A 20,645-nucleotide genomic window follows, 5' to 3' on the forward strand; every position below is an offset into this window, starting at 1 on the left:
CTTTGCAACAGAAAAGGTGCCTTACCTTGTATACCTGGGTGGTGGTGGTGGGGACACAGGAGGGGGAAGAGACGCTTACGGCATTTTCACAGTTTATAAATATGTTGGTCCACAAGAATGACTTAATTTCTAACCTGAAGAAGGGAAATAAGAACATTGGCTTCCAGAATAGTATATGGTGCTTAGCACACGTTATTTCCAGCATGGAGCATTCACATTTTCAATGGGCTACAGAAAGTGTATCATTATCAAGCACTAAATATAACACTAAAATACATCATGTATTGGAGGGTGAACTTGCCTTGCAAATTCCACTGAATTTGGGATCGGCAACAAATATGTTAAACAGTTTTAATATGCCCATCTGTAACTACAAAAGGCAAGTGCCTACTGGCAGGTAGGAAAGAAAGAAGATTTTCAAAAGATTGTTACATGCTTCTATATTTGAGTACTCAAATACAGCATCTCATTTTCAAACACTTTTGAGGTATCAAATTTGCCACATGCATCTAAAAGTATTATCCATATATGTACAAACACACACAATTTCAGTATTAATGCCAATAGTAAGTAATGCTTTTCACTTTTCTATGTAAGAAACTTATATTATTGGATTATAAGAACAAGCCGTACAAGCAAACGTATGTAATTAAAACATTAAGGCATGACTGAGTTTTTGGACACAATTAATAGAACCAGTGTGGATCTCTGCAGGAAGAAAACAAAATTATTTGAACCAATAGCTAAAAAGTTCAGCACAAGCAGCAATCTCTGGCTTATATCCACAGCAGAACTGTCAGTCCCAAAGAAGAACCTTTAGGCAAGTGAAATACTGGAATTGCTTCGGTCATGTTATTTTCTGCTCATGAGAGATGCGATTTTAAAAAAAACCCAACAACACACCACAACTCTTAAAATAAAACAACCACAACTGAATCCTCTTTTAAACCTACAGCACCAAATAATTAGCCAGAAGAATGTGCTGTTTTTCACAGCCAATGCGTCTTGCAAACTGCAGCCTGACTTTTGAGATTGGACCACTGTAAATCAAGTATGACTTCAGTTCAAAAAAAAAAATTACTCAGAGACAGCATGTATCTAACACTGTACTCAAGCAAAGGAGGATTAGACAAAAACTTGCTGAAGTTCATCATGGAAGTCCCAGCACCCTTAAACCTTGCTGAGCTTTTATTTAAAAACTTTTCAATGTTATCAGAAAGCTCTGTTTATGCAAAATTAATTCAGAATTTGGCTCCCAGAGCCTTGTCCCACCACTTGACTGTGGTTAAGTGTTTAAAATAGAAAGTTAGCCCTATAGAATCCTATTAAAGCCAGTAAAGAGAGAGAAAGAGGATGCTTGGTGTCAGGCAGAAAGGAAAAAGGAAGTCCTCAAGGCATTAGGTGTCTTCTCTGAATCCCCCTTTTTAGATGGCCATCGCAGTTTTTTGAGAGTGCCGCAGAAGAACACGCTGGGTTTCAAATACCCCTTGCTTTATGGATTGTCCCTGTGACATGGTGGGATGCTTGTTACACGTAGTTCTGTGGCTCCCCAAATGAAAAAAATATCCTTAGAACAAACTGGACATAAGCTTTTTAAATGTCAGACCACCATGACTGCACAAACCAAACCAAACCAAACCAGTACATGTAAGGAGTTACTCCTCATTAGTAAATAAGGGCTGGCAAACCCTTAGACCTGGCTTACGAGATAACGGTGCTTTTGCACTTCTCTATTGTTTTTCCAGTTCTTCCATGGAACTGCTGCAACTTACTAGCAAGTTTAGCATTGTTCAGGGAACCAAACTTCAGCCGTGTCTCAGAGAGTTTACAGTTTAACCCCACAGGTTGCAGAAGAGTTGTGCTGATTTCCAAGAGAAGAAAGAGGCCCGCTGAAGCCACAGATATAACTGTACTGGTACCACGTGCAATGGCAAAGCTGTGTTCTTAGCCTTGATCGAGGAGCACAGTATTTCCACTATAAATACCACAGAGGTAAAGGCACCCACAGGCTCACCCTCAAAACAACAGTTCTGTCAGTGAACTTTTTTATAATTGTCAGCATCAGTAAGGGCCACTGAAACCACCCCTTCCTCTTAGAGATGCAGTATTCCCAATCAGGAGGCACACTGCTTTTTGGCTTTGGAAAAAGAATCTGAAAGATCAAATTCAATGGGTTATTTAGATAATAGAGTCAAATTCCAGCTGCTTTCACAACCCTATAATAATGTATTTGCACATAGCATTTATGGGACAGGATGAGGAGCAGAAAAAAGTAATTCACCAGTGGGCTGGGACAGTGATGCAACATGAAAAGGACACACTGCGACAAATGTCTAGGCTGCCTAGCTCACCCAGCACAGTTAGACCTAGATGAAGGGATGGTACAACCAGTACTGCCAAACGTGGGCATGTTATGCTGTTGCCCTACCCAGTCTTAGAAAAGAGAGGAAAAAGGACTGAGAACCAGTTAAAAATAGATCAAGAACATTAAGAATGAGACACTGACATCCATTTAATCTTTCTTTAATTTCTCCACTAATGACTGAAAGCTCAACGACTCATTATCTCTGCAGTTTTTTGGGTGGGGATACAAATACATGTGACCTCGCTTTTCATCTTCCAGTGACGTACTGCTCGTAACTTGTGGCAAGATGGGCCCTGAGTCAGTGTTAGCCTGCTGGGGCTCTGGTAGGAGGGAAGGGGCCTATACGCTTTACATCTTGCTGCAGCCATTCCAGAGCACAATGCAGAGAGCAGGGAAGTTCCTTTCTGTACCCTGCCAAACAGGGGAGGAGCTGCACCCCTCCCAGCTTTGCAGCAGAGAGCCCTCCTCCCTGTAGGTAATCCTCCACTACTTTATGTTGCTCTCATGGGGCACTAAGGGGCAGATGACACTGAAGAGTCTGCCCTTGTTCTGGTCTTGAGTGACTGTTTTCACAGCAGATTAAATATTCCCTTGTGCAATATGTCTGTCCCCATGAAACCCAGCAGGATGGTTTAACACTTGTATCAGTCTAAGCAGAGTCCACGCTTGTAATTCCATCCTGCTCCCTCACGCATGCTAAAATTACAACGTAATTCTACTAATAATAAATATCAGGCTTACCATGCAGCAGTTCAGCAATGTACTACACAAAACCAGAGCTTACCCTGAACTGAAAGGACTACCTATCTTTTTAGGATGATTTAATCTTCATGACCCCACTTTTCTTGTAAGCTTTCCGCTGTGGCTGACTAACAAGAAACCAGCTAATCCCAGCTGTCAGTTCGCTGGTACGACCGCCTCAGAACCGGGAACTGTCCCAGTGTTACTGACTGAGACAGCATTACTATTTCTGTTAGGACAATGCACACCCAGTAAGTGTGCTACAGACAGACTGTGGTGCCGCACTGAAAGGACTCAGCCCACTTCAACATCCTCAGCTCTCACTGCTCTGTGTAAGCGACTGTGAAACATGCAGTCTGCCAGTCCTTATCTAGCAAGCAAACCAGGCTTTGGCAGGAAAAAGCTGTCCTTAATTGAAACTAAGCAGCTCAAAAATCATGAGGGTCATTTTCAATCCATCTTATTGCAGTTTTTGAAGCACGTATTAAATGTGCACAAAACATTCCTGGCTACAAGCTTGCATTGCGACTCTTGGTACACACAGCAAATACACCAGGAAGCTGGTTTTCAGCACAAGTCAAGGCATTATTGAAGTGGAGTAAGATTCTTTTTCAAAGCTCCACTGAACTACTACAGCAGAAGCGCAGGGTGATTTGATGAAATGGGAGTCAGCGGACCTGCTATTCTCAACCGCTTCGGGTACCTCTGGAATTCTAACAGAGGACCACCATAAGCACTCACTGTTACACATGGTGCATTAAGACACCTAGCTTCAGATGTCTGCTTTCCAACTGGGTGCCAATGACGCTCTTCTCATCAATGCAGGGAAATGATCTAAATTCTACTCACTCAGCTTTTAGTTAGCTGGTTTGCTGTCCATGCAACCGCAAAGACACTCTTGGAGTTGTACGGCTGTGACTTTCAACTTCGAAGGCTGAAATATAACACTTTGAAACAATAGTCCTGAGTTAGATCGTGAGCCCTCAAGGTGGTTCTGTAGCCTTCGTCTTCAGGGGCGTGCAGGTGAATACGTGGACAAGAGGCTCTCCAGATTACTGCCCACTTTTGAAAATATATGTCTTGGCACACAAACAGCAGTCTCTGCATCTGAAAGTGGTACTAGGTTTTGCTGATTGTGGGGAGAAAAATCTTCCTTCATCAGTTGATGAATACTCATCACTACTGGTTTGCACATTAATGGCCTTTGATGAGTTGGGAGAAGCAACCCTGCTATCCTCTCAGCCACCGTTTCTTTTCTTTCTATCTAACAATGTTTATTGCTAAGATATGGATGTATTAAAATGTTAAGAGGTAGACAAGGAGATCTGGCAAATTGAGAAAATAGTTTCATTTAAAATGTAATATTTTGGTTGAAATAAACTGCAGCTGGACTACATCCCCATCTTGAATTCTCCACAGGCATCTTTTCAGCTCAGTTTCTTTAACCTCTTACAAACAGCAATGAGACCTATGGAAAGAACCTGTGGTTTGGTTTTCAGTAGATATTTTGACACTGGTGCTACTTTCAGAATGAAAATGTAGTTCTGCAGTTTTTCTTAGTGTACTTTGTGGCCCAAGTCCTGCTCCAAGTGAAGCAGATGGGTGTCTGGCTGCACCAATTGGCCAAGTTTCACAGGGCCAATATACTTAATAACACAATGAGGTCAGCATTTACTGATACATTTTACTACTGTGCTTCATTCTCTGACAAAATTAACATTAACTTTGACTGAGGCAGCAATCTCCTGTGCTTCCAGTTTAGTTCTTGGTTAAAAAAGGAACAAGATAAACAACTATCTTTCAAAAAACAAATGGCAAGGTTTTTTAAAGAGACTCTGCCAGCTCCGTTTTGGAAAGAAGGAAGAAATAGGACAGCTATGGTGCTGCTCTGATATTTTCTACCAAAATGGCCAAATGAAAAGGTCAGATCTGCATCTATTCCCAGAATAACAGGAAGTTCAGGCTTGGTTTCACCCAATATGACCTCAGTCCATGCAACAGATCACCGAGTATCAGAGACTAATCACTGTTAACTGTTGGTGTAAAGCAGCTCCCTAACAGCTTATCTGTGCCCTCCTATGGGAAAGACAAGGGCCTGTGGAGTTACGTGGGGGGGGTGGGGGTGGGGTGGGGTGTGGCGGGGAAGTCTCCTCTGCTGGATCTGCCAGGGTTACATGGTCAAGAGGAGGCGTACCAACAGTTGCCTACCATACAGCCTCACTTCAGTCTCTGGGAAAATCACAGAGCATGTCCTCTTGGGATGTGTTTCTGGGCACATGAGGGAGAAGAAAGTGACTTGGAACAGTCAGCACAGATTTGGCAAGTCATGTCTGACCCACCTGATTGCTTTTAGTGATAAATTGATTGGACTTGCAGATGAGAGACCAGTCGATGATGTTTACCTCAATTTCAGCCAGGGTTCTGCCACTGTCTCCGACAAAATCACTATATCCAAGTTAGGACATTACCATCTGGATAGCTGAAAACCTATTTAAATAATCAGGCTCTGAAGGCTGACATTGATAGGACATAGTCCACTTGGAGGCCAGTAATAAGTGGACAGGTGCAGGAGGCTGACACACCTCTTGGCATCTGACTGATATGAGCCAAAAGCTTGCATTTGCTCTGTAATAATACGCAGTCAAATGCCGAATGTCTTTTTTTTGGGTCAAATCCTCAGCAGACACAAAATACAGGGCTTCACCAATTTCAATGTTATATACACAGCCCAGATTCACTAATTATAATAGTCACGCTTCAAAGATTGGCAGTACTTTTTTCCCCAAGACTCTTAAGAAAACACTCATTTGCTAATTAAACTAGTATTACTTCACCGATTTAAGCTGTAATGTGTTTCCTCATGTACACTTTTGACTTAAGAAGTACAAAAATGGTTAATAACAGTTCTTAAATTTAATATCTCAGCTTTTCAGCTGTCAGCAGAACTGGTCCCAATTACAGCTGAAGAATGACATACCTGAACTTGTCCCTGAATGTGGGTCCACCTGGCGACAACTGATGTGCACCCTGATTGGCTTTTTTGAGTTTTCTATTGATAGAGGCAAAACAAGCCATTTAGAAGGCTAAATGTTAAAGAATGTGCTGAGCCCTGATGTTGATGCAACAGCAGTAAAAATTATTTGCACAGAATGAGATCTAGTCTGAACTTGGTGCAGAAATACTACATATTTTGCATTTTTAATGGAGATGGCTAAATGCGGCATCAATTTCTTATTTTACTTCTTCCCCCCTTTTTTCTCTCTCAGTTTGCTAAATGTAGCAGTGCAATGGCATAATCTTCAAAGCAAGCATGGAATAAAAACTTACCTACCTTTCCTGTATTTATAAAAACAAAGCAAACAAAGCAAACATTTCAGTATGATATACTGACAGGCTCCAAAAACACTCGAAACACTAACTTCCTAAATCACTTCTTTGGATTTATATGGATATCCATATAAACTCATCTGCCTTTCCGCACAGCATACAAATCATTTTGGTACAAATGTACAGATCAGGTCTTAGTCAGTCTGGAGGGCAGGTCTCTACACAAAACAGCTGCCGGGGCATGAAAAGCTACAAAACATGCAGACAGACAAAAAGAATAACCATCACCACATGGGACAAATTCTGCATACACCCTGGTATGATTATGGAGTGACTCCATCCCGTCCATTACAGTCACTCTAGATTTCCCATCTGCAGAGCTGAGATAACAATTTGGACGGCTACAGATAATCAGTTGTCTTGTTGGGAGTTTTGTTGGTTTGGGGGTTTAGGGTTTTTTTACTTCCTGTCCCCCCTCTTCTATTAAGAAACAGGGAAAATGCAAAAAGGTCAAATAATGCTGCTCCAGAAGTAGACACCAAACTCTGGCTGGTGCATGCACATGTGTGTACCTACAGATGCACTTGCAGGCAGATAAACTTGAGGCAAAATCAAACTGAAACTATCTGAAATTCTGGCTATGCATAAGAGAGCCCAACTTTTTTTTTTCCCCTTTAGTAATACAAAAGTTTCATGCCTTACAATTGGGCAGGACTTTCCAAGCTGAGCACTCATCTATACTTATTATACCACAGTACTATAGGAAAAGAGGGTCAGTGGATGCTTCTCCTTTGTTCTCATCTGCATCAGCGAGGAATGGTTATCCACAAACATCCTCCTTCCCAGCTACAGCCAGCACAGCTCCGGTCAGGTCTGTGGATCCTGCTCCCTCTCTGCGAGGCCCTAGCGGCTCCTTGCTAGTACAGCTCCACCTCGATCCACTGCAGAGTCTCCAGTTAGTGAAGCAACCTAGCCTTTTTGTTCCTTAGACCCGGGCACACAGTAGGCTTCAGTCTTAAATAAGTTTATTTAAATGATGAGCAACACCTGTGCCATTATCAGGGCCAGCCTCACCACCCTCCAGCAGCCCCTTTCAAAATTGCTATTTAAACCTCTACCAAAAACTTCCAGGTTTCCACTTTTTCAGAGCTTGCCATGTAATGCACGTACCTGGTAACCACACAGTTATTTGTGCCCTCCACACAAGCATTCGGAAGTCCCAGGGAAGGGGAAACCACAAGTAGTCCTTCTGGGGAAAATTAAATAATTATGTATTTGCATAACAAAGTGATATTAGCAAAATCTGTTCAGCATGTGAAGGCCAATCCCACACTTGCACTTATTAGTAGCCTGGCTTTCTAGAATTTACTTATAAAAGCAATCTCCGCTGCTGTGGCTCCTACATCCAGCTCTCCTCGCTGTCATCTAGTGAATATCCTCTACAGCTTCACCTCGGCTGGCTCACACCAGCCCTCCACACCATCTGCTTGCCCATTTTGGATAGGCTTCTGTGTATTCTGCTGTGGCAGGGCTCCTGCCACCAAGTCTTCAGGTCAGTGACACCAACTTTACTCCCAGCAGCATGTCTCCAACCCCCCAAAGTCACCCTTGCTCTTGGTAGATCCATAATCTCATGATAAGGTGTCTTGTTCTGCCACCAACACCCCCCCCCCCCACCCCCCCCCCCCTTGAAGCCATTACTCCAGAGAAATCTTGTCTTTTCTCACTGGACTTGGTCTTTGTGACCCAGTCAGCAGAATCCTCTACAGTCAGCTCTGAATGACTCACTTATCCTAAGCTGTATCATTCGCCTGCACCCCTTATATACACATTCCCACGTACAACATCGTGAAGTTCATAACCAGCACAGAAGAACACTAAACAGCACATCAGCCAGCAATGCTTGGGTTCATGCTACACAAACTGCAATGTGCAGAGCCAGCTCTCCCCTTTTACCAGGTGGTGCTTGCTCTCTTTGACTGTCCTTGCTCATGGCCTTAAGAGATGGGGACAGAAAATAGCCTTTTTCTAGGCAGAGTCATGGTGAGAAACTTGCACCAAACCACTCCTGTGTATAGCTGTTAACATACATCCATGACGCTTGCTCTTTTACATTTGCTAGACTGGCTGTTTGCTCAGGTGGCCAGCACTGGCCTTCCAGCACTGGCCTTCCTGCTGGAGGTGCCTTCCCAGCATAATTTCTTCTCTAGGACTCCGAGATCACATGTTTCTCTCATCACAGAGAACTTCTGCTGTGGGATCTGTTATAACTCTGCTTGGAGCTGAGCTGAAATAAAACATGCCTCAAGCGAATAATAGCCAAATAACAAGAGTCATGTTTTTTCTTCTTGTAAAAAGCGTGTACTGCACACAGGACTAATCTGCATGGCTTCAGTACATCCAGCACCTGTGTTTTTGTTTTCTTTGCAGCGAGAACAGTGGCTTGGCCTGCACTGCTTGTCCCTGCCTGCCTTGCAGAGAATTGCCCAAAGGTTTCACTTATTTTTAATCTGGTTTCTTTTCTGTATGTGGGGAGTTGGAGTTAACGCAGGGTTTTCCCCTACAACCTCTTTCGCTGGTGGCCAAAAGGAGAACATCCAATGACCAAGCTGTACACTGCTTGGAGATCTTGTTCTTTACATGAGCTAGAGGTCAGTTATTCAAATGGCACTGCCACCCCATCTTCTTCTTTCAGCTTCTTCTAGCAGCATCAGAAGATGCAGCTAGGTTGGTGAGGCTGCTGCTAGAATCACAAACCTTAGAGTTCATGAAGTGCTGCTGTGTTTTCTGAGCTGATAGCTTACTGTACAGCTACCAAATTCAAAAGTGCAGCTTAATTACCACCATTGCTCGGTGTCCTCAGACAGCTGGCCTTCCACAAAACCACTTTTGGTCAGAGAATGCAAAGCTGCTGATGCCTCTCCATAAAATCACACCAAACTCACCAGAAATTCATTTCACATCATGCAAGAAGTTTCTAACTACATCAAAGCATCCTGTTGTGACAGTTAAGAAGAAGAAGAAAGAACTTCAGACTTTGGTGTGAAATGACTTTTCTAAATAAAAATGGTACTAAATAATAACTAAATGGTACTAAATAATAACTCTTGCTGTGATTCTGCACGTCGCTCAGGATGGAGCTGTTCACCACCAATCTCGTGCTACTTTTCAGCTTCACTCTATTATCCAACACAACAAGAAGAAGAAGAACAGTGCCAAACGCTGTTGCAAGACCAAAGATCCAGACTCCACATAAAAAGAACAAAACTATGATTTTGGCGGGGAGGTAAAGAAGTATAAAAATCCAAAACAAACACAAGCTAATAAAATCTGTAGACCATAACTCATGTACACAGTTTAGACATGCTTGAACCCCCCCACCCCCCACCCCGTATAAAATCTAAATTCTGGGGATTCTTTGCAAGCATGCACTTTCCTATCAACGCCTAAGATCAGTTATCTCATGGCAGTCTGCAAACTCCGTACCTGCAGTAAATGTCCCAATGAACGATGGTACCAGAGTCTCTTTTCAAAACAGAATGGAGATGTTTCCATTCACCTTATGTTTAGAGCAAGCAATAATTTCAGGCTAGACAGTTTGCATTTGTTTCTGCTAAAAAAATCACAGAGCATAAGAACGTTTACAGGAAGTTTTCATGTGTTTATCAGTCCTCGGAAAGCTTCTCTCTTGATTACCACGTTTTGCATGTCCAGTTCACTGTGTGTCTACCCAGGGCTGACCAGTGACAAGACGTTGGGAAAAACCACCACTGACATTTTAGGGAAATGGACTGTAATAGCACTTAGTTGCTTTTAGGCATATCCTGTTTGTAACAGCACTTAGTTGCTTTTAGGTGCTATCCTGTTTGTCTAAGAAAATTAACCTTTAAAATGCAAGCCAGATTACAGAAGTCTTTGGGGACAGATTTTCGCTTACAGCAGAAGCTTGAGTTTCTTCCAGTTAGGATTGGCAAAGGACTGTAACAAGTAACTTGGGAGCTTTCACTTATGGTAACACTCTGGGGTCCTAGGTTTTGAATGTCAGAAGAGACAGAACACCAGGAGATTAGCTTATAGGCAAAGATGGGTGGGAAGGAATCAAATGAGTTTACTGAGGAGCCAGTAATTCTGTGAATTGCTCAGTGAATACCATTCTTTTGCTGCAGATATTACAGTTTATTTTTTGTTGCAAATGAAGTTTATCACTGACTTCAGAAATAGCATGAAATTACAATTCCATAGGTGGTCAGCACCAACTGCAAAAAAGGAGGCTTCCTACATCTTTACAGCCTTTCAGTAGTTTATCTTTAGAGATGTACAGTGCAGCAATGCACTCGCTGACCTGAAAACACGTAAAGCCCACTTAGATCCAAATTTCCTTCCATCTTCCTGCAGATGTAGACAGAGGGTTCTCCCAGACTTCCTGCTCTTCTTTTGAGTCAAGAGCATCAATTAATAACATGAAAACAAAGGAAACTGAATTTGTAGAAATAACTTCTAAAGTTGAAAATTTACTTCTATTATGTTCTACTTAATTTTATTTTTTATCTATTATGATGCTGAGATAATGTTCTCCAAATTCCAGGGACCACTTTCCAACTTCAGGTTTTTCAACATTACTTTAAAATCTGATTACATTAAGAAATAAAAATTATAATTCATTTGTTGAGAGGAATGAAAACCAGAATTCATACCCTTTCCGCCAATTGTCCATTCTACCAGCCTTCATAATGGGAATTTCTCCATCTCCACTGCTCGAGAGGCAAACCCTAATGTTTTTTAAATGGTTCAGGAGTTTTGAATTTTTCCTTGAAAAAAAACATATCCCAAACTCTAAGCTGTACAATAAAGGCAACCTTGCTTCAATGCTACAAAAAATAGCGGTAGGTCAGTAGCTGGCCCTTCCCTTGCGCTGCCTCACAACACAGTGGCAGCAAAGCAAAGTCGGCTCCACGGCAGAAGCTCTGTTTTCTGGTGCGATGCAAGGAGCGGTACTGCTGCCCGAAGGAAACACCTGGAAGCGCCAAGGTCAGGAGCAGCCTGCCCTAACAGCGCAAGCGCTTCCCTCTGGAGACTTCAGTTTCCAGCGCACGGCCCTGTGCAAAACCGAAGGGTTACGCAGGCTCGGACTGCAGTTCCTTCCGCCCACAGCCCCGGGCGGAGGCTCGGGCTGTACGCTGGGTGCACCCGCTCCGAGGCCAGCGGCTCCGAGGCCAGGGGCTCCAGCGGGCGCTGGGTTTCTTTGCCCGCCGCGGGCCGGGAAGCTCCCCCTGCCGGCGTTCGCTCCGCCGGCGCTAGGGGGCTCTGCTGACCCGGCGATGGCAGCGGAGCCGCGGGCGAGCGGGCGAGCGGGGGAGCGGGCCGGCGGCGGGGGAGCGGGGGAGCGGGCGAGCGGGCCGGCGGCGGGGGAGCGGGGGAGCGGGGGAGCGGGCGAGCGGGCCGGCGGCGGGGGAGCGGGGGAGCGGGCCGGGAGCAGGCCGGCGGCGGGGGAGCGGGGGAGCGGGCCGGCGGCGCGGGCAGGCGGCGGGCAGCATCCTCCGCAGCCCAGCTGCAGGTCAGGGAGCAGTAAACTAACCTCCAGTTTGCGTACCTGCTGCAGAAATCTCAGGGTGCTGTGGGGTGAAGCACTCAATGTAAAAGCAAATTGTCACAGTAAAAGATTTTATTGTATTTTGGAAATGGCAGAACTTCATAACTTTTAAAGTTTTACCAGAAAGAAAACAAGGGTTCTAAGTCTCTCCCAAATTATTGCAGCTTTGAAGTAGCAACTTTCACTTTGTAATTGTTGGAACACTCCCTCTCCTTGCAGTAAAGGGATCTTTAACACACCAACTGCTAAGACCAAAGGCGCTCAGCCTTTTCCAAAGGGAACAGGCTTGCGATGAGGCCGGCAGGTAAACCTCGCCCTATGGTGAGCCTAGCAGTGCTGCTACCATCTTTTTTCTCGTCCGAGTTGCCTAACTTGTCCTCCTCACAAATTCACAGTATTGAGTCCAGAAAAGATCACTATAATCATGCAGTCCCCTTAAAGGTCCAGGGAATTTTATCCAGTCACTTTCTACCTTTGTTTCCTCTGCCTTCACCTCCACATCCTTTTTCTTTGTAATTCCCGCTTTTGCTTCCTGCTAGTTCTTTCTGCTGCTTAGCTCTGTGCCATTTTCCAGTTCTCTGGTAAGCAGACAGCTACGCTGCTGGTATACCAGCTGGGTCATGTAAGTACGGGCAACTTCCCCAAGTGCCCCAGGAATGGAAGGGAGTCCCTTAGGCCATTGCGTTGCTGCCTGAACTTCTGGCAAGTTGGTACTAGAACAGCACCAAGAGCAGGAATGGATGAAAAGTGGCTTTCAAGGAACCATTAATGCCATCAAAACACTGCAGATTTCTTTACATTTACTGGCCTATGTGGTACAACTTCTCCCTGCTACCCTGTGAATGGCTTGGTCCACATTACATGGTGTTAGCTGCTCAACAGATGTCCACGCCAACCTAGAAAAGAGTCTCCCAGGAAGAATTTAAACCATCCCGTTGCTGAGGGGCTATGGAACAGTAGTTTCTTTTCTTTACTCCAGGAAAGAATGCAGCATCTCTGTCCCAGCCACCCTGCTGCCTTAGGAGTAATAGCAAAAAGCTGGGTCCAAGCCTTCTGTCTTACCTTTAGGTGCTTTTGCAATTCACATACCCCAAGGACAAACAAGGGACCCACATACGGACTCTACGGCCTGTACGAGGTCTTCCTTCCACTTTATATCCCTTAGGGGGCAAAGCACAAACCAACTCTAAATCCCTATAAAAATCCCTCTTTCTACCCCTGAACACCACGTAAAGATCTTTCAACCGCTTCTTTTTCTTTCAGAGGACTTTAAAATAGCTAAACAAATCACTGGGAGAAGAGCCACACAGATGGACCTTAGGTCCCTCTTCTGATGATATGGTCATAGATAACAACATAGAGATCAAGATCGGTTTCAACTGGTGGCCATGTCGTCTCCTGAGTAGGCCTGAAACACAGAATATTACAGATACCTGGTCAGGAGAGAGAAAAGACCTGGGTTTTATGTCATTAATTTTCTTCTTCTTCCCTCAGAACATAAAGTTTGATGAATGCAGCTAGCTCTGAGGGTGGGGATTTCTCACTGAAGATGAATGTCCTGGCACCAGACAGTTCCATTTCTCCTGCAAGGCTTTTAGCAGATGCAAAGACAGTGATAAGAGTTCTTTTAGCTAAAATACAACCAGGAACAAGTGGACAAGCAACTGGTCAAAGAGGACGCCTGCTTGCAAAGATCAGGCAGCTGGTCCTAAAGTCTGTTCAAGACTTAACCCCACAAGAGAGAACTTGTGCTGATTTCGGTTTGGCCCATAGCAAGCACTCCTCAAAAGCTTGATCTCTATCAGTGAGTGTTACAGAAAATCCAAAGCCAGATGGATCTCATGGGGATTCACAGGCCTGTGCCCGGCAACCCGTAGGGGGATGCAATGTACACACACAAGTGCTTCTTAGTGTGACTCTTGGCACACGAGGATCTTTCACGTAGACACTAAAGAGCTGGTTATTTGTTACAGATGTTCTGCAGCTGCAGGAAGTTGGATTGGTGGCCCACTTTCAATGCAACCAAACACATTTTTAGGTATGCATTTTTCAATTTCTAACAAACCAATGCACTTATTTTGAAATGCATATAATTTGATATTTTGTAGTGTTACTATTCATATGTGACCATCTCTTATGGGAAGCACATCAAAGAAACCATCATCCTAGATCAGTTCTGTAGAAATCCAACCCGATTATTGCCCAGCTTAGTTCATGTTGGTTTGGAAAGTAACCAAAGCCTGGGTGTGTTTATCACATCTAACTATAGTCCAAGGACTTCAGTTGTAAAGTTTAAAAAAGCGCGGTTGGCACCAGAGGAACATGGCTTCTTGTAGAGGGAAGCTGTCTGTAACATTACCCACGGCAATATAATCAGCTTTCAACCATGGCTGAAAATGGGATATCCAGGTACGATTTGAGCATTTGCTTTGTTCGGATTCAACTGCTATGTAAACAAAACGGTAGAGACCAAACAACTTCAGCAATAATAGGCTCAGAGCCATTTTTAGGTGAAAGCAAAGCACACGTTTGTGCTGTCAGTTATGCATGAGAGACACAGAGACCACAACATTCATCCAGTTTATAGCACTACCGAGGCACAAATATTTTCCTTTCTTTTATTCAGTCATAAGTCCTTCTGATTTACTGCATGCTGGAGAAACACAGCTCTCCACAAGAAGATGCATCTAGTGTCAGATTTCTCTTTTGTAAGTGACAGGGCTTAAAATCCAAGTTTGACCCTTACGCCCGTGATGATCTCAATCTGCTACAGGAACTAAACTACCTTAATGGGGCTGCCTTCCTCAGGACTTCTCAAATCTTTTGTATTAAGGAGCAAGAACAAGGATTATGTGCAGTTGGGAAAGGAACTCTGCCAGTTTCAGTTCACCACTGCAAAAGTGCTGAGGTAGAAGATGGCCCGCACTTCAGATGCAGAAACCGATTCTGCTTTCTGTATTTGATGGTGTTCAGCAGGCCTTGCCAGGATTTGGGACATTACAGTTCCTTCAGGTTGCAGCTTTTGATTCAAAGTACCCTAATATTTATTTATTTTTATCAAATATGTATTTATTTTTATCCACCTGCAGGCATGTTTCATAATAAAGGTCTGATTTTTAAGAGGAGATGGATACAGGGACCAGCAGCCCCAGGACATCACCAACATTTTAGTACTTTTTCCTTTTAGTTAGAGACATGTGTGTCATCCTCTGAGTAAAACACAGTGTCATTCGACATCAGATGTACCTGCTTATATATTCCCATGCTTTGGTCCTCACATCTTCCAGTCAGTCCTGCTTCCCTCCTCAGCCCATTCCCTTTCCTGTGCTTCCCTTTCCTTAGCACTTCTCAGCAGTTCAATTAATAGGACGTAGCCTCGGCCTGCAGCCTGTCCTGGCAGTAGTGGCGACAGTTTTGATTGGAAAGAAAAAAGGGCAGGCAAAGGGGCAGGGTGTAAAAGAACCCCTGCTTTGGAAATCTCACCATTTTATCCGTCAGTTCAGGTTCTGATGTTTGTCGTCACAACGGAAAGACCTAGACACACTCAGTCATAAACAAGCTATGCTAAGTTTATCCTGACAGGGACCAGAGCGGCTGTGTTAACATGGGCAACAGCATGTCTGAGTGAGCCTGAAATGCTAGGTGTGTATTGATAAAGACACTATTTGCAATTGGACTCAACAGTTTAGCAGTCAAGCTCCACTGCATAAAGGCTATTTAGAATATTGGGGCAGGGAGGAAGACATTTACCTTGGGATCCACGTTTATTATTTTCCTATCATTTTTGTTCTTGAAGAGTAGTCCACAGGCATTTTCGGCAATCACTTGGTAATTTGCGCTGGAATTTGAAGTGCTGACATTTCTATCCCAGTTGTAAAAGCTGTGAAAATGTGAAACAGAAGTTCAGTACTTTTAATGGATGTCATTCTTTCAGCTTAAAGGGCAGATTCTGACCTCCTTGTTCATGTTGAGTAGTTCCTGATTCCCTCTGAAAGCCAGACAGATCCACTGAGGAGCAGAAGCCCTCTAAATATTAGAAAACCTGCCCAAATGTGGCTCTACATGTCTGATCTCTGGCAAACCAAAACCAAGGCCCCTAGCTATCTCCTCATCCACTCAGTACTAGTGTTACTAAGAGACTCAGAGCCTGGGTATAACTAGTGGGAAGTGGTAGTGCTTGAGAACTACCACTGTGATGGAAACAGCTCTGGAGACCACCTGAAAGGGCTTCCCAGACCACCACAGATCTGCAAACCAGATGTGGGAACCAACAGTTTCCCCTTAGGATCTCACTGGAACTCTCTTGCTGCCTTGCTGCTTTCCTTTCTCTTGTTTTTAATATAATTCTGGTAGTAAGGAGTTTTTGGAAGTCTCCTTATGAGCCAGATACAGCGGGGGGTGGCGGGTGGGGCTGAACTCCAGCTCCCTGAGGAAAATCCCAGCTCCCTCAAGAGCTGCAGGTGTCAGCCTGGGATTGATTCTGGAGCAAACCATTCGATCAGTCTGACTGTGCTTGCTAGCTCCCAAAATGTCTGGTGCTAAACAAAAGTCAAAAGGAATCAGCCTGCTATGTCAAACACAAAATAGACAAAGGAGGGTTTTAGCGGTTTATCAGCCTCTCTCCCAAGTCAGAAGAGCTGGAACTCCCGGAGCCTTCTCACACTGTTGTTGTTTGGCTTCTCAAACCTTTTAGCACCTGACCTCAGCCCTTCTGGGCTTTGTACTTGCTACACAGGCAACTAACAGGCATGCCCACTGTTAGTATTTGTTCAGAAACCTTTTCAGATCAGATTTCAGATCAGATGTACCTACAAATTGCACAGTGCAATGGCACTGCTACACATACCATGCTGGGATACTCATTTGATCACTGAAGTGGCGCACTGCATTTCTGCTGCTGATCAGATGAGTGCATCTTTTGCAAAAGACAGAGGAGAGGGGAGGAACCCTTGAAATCACTCTGTGTAAGGAGGATTCAAGAAATTTTGAAAATACCTTTTAATTTTCCTGCCTTCTGAAAGCGTACTCCATTCCAGCTAGATAGATGGTTCTGCTTTTTAAAGCATCTTGATTTCTTCCTCACTTTGAAAGTGCAAAACAATAGGCCTTACTGTTAAGTATACTAAACCTTTTTACATCCTGAATGTCTCTGGTAGGAATGGAGCAATGTATACTGACTTGGAGATGAATTTATCATGCCCTTACAGAATTCACCCTGGCATCACTGAAGCCAGTGGGTGACTTGCCACTGAGCTCAATAGCCTTGGATTACAAGCAGATAATGTAGAATGTGCTCAGCTCAAAGTTGCGTCCTCGAGTGAGTGAGTCAGCGCAAGTAGAAGCTGCCATCTGGAACTTCACTCAGCCTAACGCTTAGATGCCTGCAGAAAGTGAGTGAAAGGTGGGTGGACACAATTCATTCAGCTTAGCAGTAATAACTTCTTTGCTTTGATATGCTAATCGGTCACTTTAATTTGTCATCCATAGAATTATTTAATGCTCCAGAATACCTGTATTAAGTAGCAAACAAGATTTTTTTCATTCATTGTTTAGATCCAAGAATAAGAACATGCACAAACTTATACACAGACTAAATACACAGATTCTTTTAAGTCTCTACTCAGTACCTTATTTCATCCATACAGTTTTTCCCAGGACACAACTTGGTTAATGAGTCCAATTGCCAAATAGAGATTGTTTCTGGTGGAAGACTGCTACCAGATTAGGAAGGAATTCCTCTACATTATCTTGAGGCAGAGAGGGGGACTTCTCTCTTCTCTGCTAAGACTTCCTCACATTCATTAAAAAAATTAAACGTCTGAAGGTGGAAATAGTCAGTTAGCTGTCAGATAAAAACTTCCTGCATTTTGCCAAGTTTCCAGTCCCTCTCCTACCATACTTCCCCATTTTAGCCAATGAGGACAAAATCAGAGCTCAGACAGCCTTTCTTCTGGGAAATCAATGTCTAGCACAAACAGTTTTGTTATGTTCTCTTTCACTCCATGACAAATTAGTTTTCATCATGTGCTTAGATGTGAGACGTAAATGCCAAACCCACTAGCAAAACGAAGTGAATCTCTCTGAACCCTGTACTGAGGCCTAAAGGGAATGGGGCAGTGTCCCGTGCAATGCTCCCACTGCCTTTCCCACATATAAGCCCCGAGCTTCTTGGCATTCCTATGTTCTCTAAAACAAAGACCAGCAGACAGTGAGACGGCAGCTGCTTTAAGGAAGCCCAGATGTCTGGCTGTGAAAGGAAATTTCCCCTGCATACCTTTATTCATGCTCTTCACTGAAAACTGATGACATCAAGAGATTCAAGCAAGCCTCACACCCACCTTCAGCAGGTAGGACGAGAAGGGCTGCTGCAGGCAGAGGACAGCATTACCGGGAGGACAAAGTAATACACACTAGCAGGACATACTCCTAATACTGCCTAAACAGGCAGGAGGTCAGAAGAAAGTTTTGACCAGAGGGGCAAGGGGTTGGAGAAGGCTGCTCTGGAGCAGTCTCTCCCCTGCCAGTTACTGTTAAGGTAAAACTTGCTCACTATAATCAATACATTCTACCATGAGGCTGCTGCAAGAAGAGGGGGCTAGAAATCAGGACCTAGGGAATCCCATCTCATCTGTGTTTCTTTCTCTAGAATAAATATGAAACTAAACTTCAGCAGTAAATGCTATTTAGGAGTTACTACAATCCAAATCCAACCAAACTAACTTTTGTTAGTGGAATTCCATGTGTCTAAATATTTAAATTATCCTGAGACAAAAACATGCTATCAGATCAACATGACCAAATGCCAAAGAAAAAAGAAATTCAGCGTACATTTTTTCTACTATTATTTTGTTTGATTACCATGTGTTTTGGAACAAATGTGACAGTTTTCAGCATCACACTTAAGTTTGTGGAGTATGAGAGACTTAGCAGTGTCCATAGTCCAACTGCAATAAGAATACCTCTTGGCTTTTTTTGTTAATTTCATCATTTTTTCTTTAGACAATGACTTGTTGGTGCAGTGATATATATAACAAGTAACATGCTGTGTTTGGGAATACAGACTAAAATATGAGGCAGTTTTTTTTCATTCATCAGCTAATTCTGTTCTGAGTGGAGTTTCATTCTGCAGGCAGGCAGATGCCCTCCAAGAACACAGGAGTCTGAATACAGGGTTTTGTGCCCTTGAAGTTATCCTTTGGGTACCAGGATGGCAGCACATCAAACCATATGGTGCTTATAGAATGTCTTTCATCCCAAAATCTCTGGGTCCTTTTGTAAACATGCATTAAACCACTTGACATTCTTGTGAGATGTAAGGCAGAATTTATAACAGCTCATCAGTGCTGGGGGGAGCCAGGGCACAAAAGATGTTGGAGATTTTCCCCTAGGATACATGGGCCTATGGCAGAACCACAGAGTCCCAATTGCCAGGTCCAGCCAGGAGACGGGGTGCTTTGGTTTGAGACCTGTGGCTGCTCACATTTAGGGAGCTAGACAACTGTTTTCCTAGAGGCAAATCCTTGGCAAGGTTTCAAACTGGATTTTGATGCCTCAGTGTGGTTGTCCCCCTTTTCCCCTTATTCTGCAGTAGGAAATTAGCTGTGATGGAAGAACTTCTTACATAGCTTATTCCAGGGTTTGAAATGACACGGTGCATCAGAGGTGGACAGATCAGAGAGCACTCCAGACGCTGAACAAACTGAGGGCTGCCAATCACCATCTGACCAAAAGAAGGTGTGCATCTGCAGGGTAACAGCTTTGTTATCCCAACTTACTATTTACTATTTAAATCAGCAAAATCAGGGAGACAGAACATAGTGTAAAGGTGTTTATGTCTGTGTTGGCCCCACCTTTGATCCCGTAGGGTTAGATTATACTACCCTATTCTTTCTTCCCCTCAGGATAAGGATTGGTTCCTCGATTCAGTTCTCTACTTCTCTCTTCCCACCCACACATACACAAAGATAAAACCATTCCCTATAGCAGACTGGGACTTCAGTCAAAAACTAATTATAAACAATGATGGCTCAACAGCTTTTTTCTGTTTGTGGTTCTACGAATTTGCGATGCAAACTATCTGGCTTCAGACCTCCTCCTGGTAGTTTACAGACCAGCTTGCTTTAGTTGGGCAGCAGCAGAAAGGTGCAGACAAGGGAGACAGGGGCATGCAGGACAACAAAGAAGACTGGAACTGGCGATAAAAAGAAGCAGAAGCACCTTTATCCTGGCATTCTCTTTCTTTCTGCCCTCCAGTAGGAGCACTCTGGTAATCGTTCTAATGGGGGGAAACTGGCATTCTGCATACGCTTGCCAAATATGACAAAGTAGCAACATACTTGAATGGGATTTGGCCTGTCAGTCCTTCCACAACTTTCTGGTGCAAATAAGGTCAATGCCTTGGTGGGACACGACACGATGTAATAGAGCACATATGCCTGACTCCATGCCAACTACTGTTTCATAATAAGATGCATGTCACAGACCTCTAGTTAAACAAGAACAAGCTACTTTTTCAACCTAAGAAATTTAAAGATGCTGCGTTTTGCTTTTCTTCTTCATCTTGAAGCAGCTTTGGCTGAAATATAATTATGTTTATCAAATGATTGCCAGAGTAGGGTGAGA

At 43.7% G+C, this 20,645-nt stretch overlaps 1 protein-coding gene across 1 annotated transcript in view; it reads right to left on the bottom strand.

Moving 5' to 3' along the window:
- Positions 1-13,340: 13,340 nt before the first annotated feature.
- The window catches only part of CFAP299 (cilia and flagella associated protein 299), a 223,748-nt gene continuing 216,443 nt past the window's right edge, over positions 13,341-20,645 (bottom strand). The window contains 2 exon segments of the mRNA XM_056327477.1: positions 13,341-13,421; positions 15,774-15,903. Of these exon segments, the coding sequence (XP_056183452.1) occupies positions 13,341-13,421; positions 15,774-15,903 (211 nt within the window).

This window comes from Falco biarmicus, chromosome 1 (genome assembly GCF_023638135.1).
Source record: "Falco biarmicus isolate bFalBia1 chromosome 1, bFalBia1.pri, whole genome shotgun sequence".
NCBI lineage: Eukaryota > Metazoa > Chordata > Aves > Falconiformes > Falconidae > Falco > Falco biarmicus.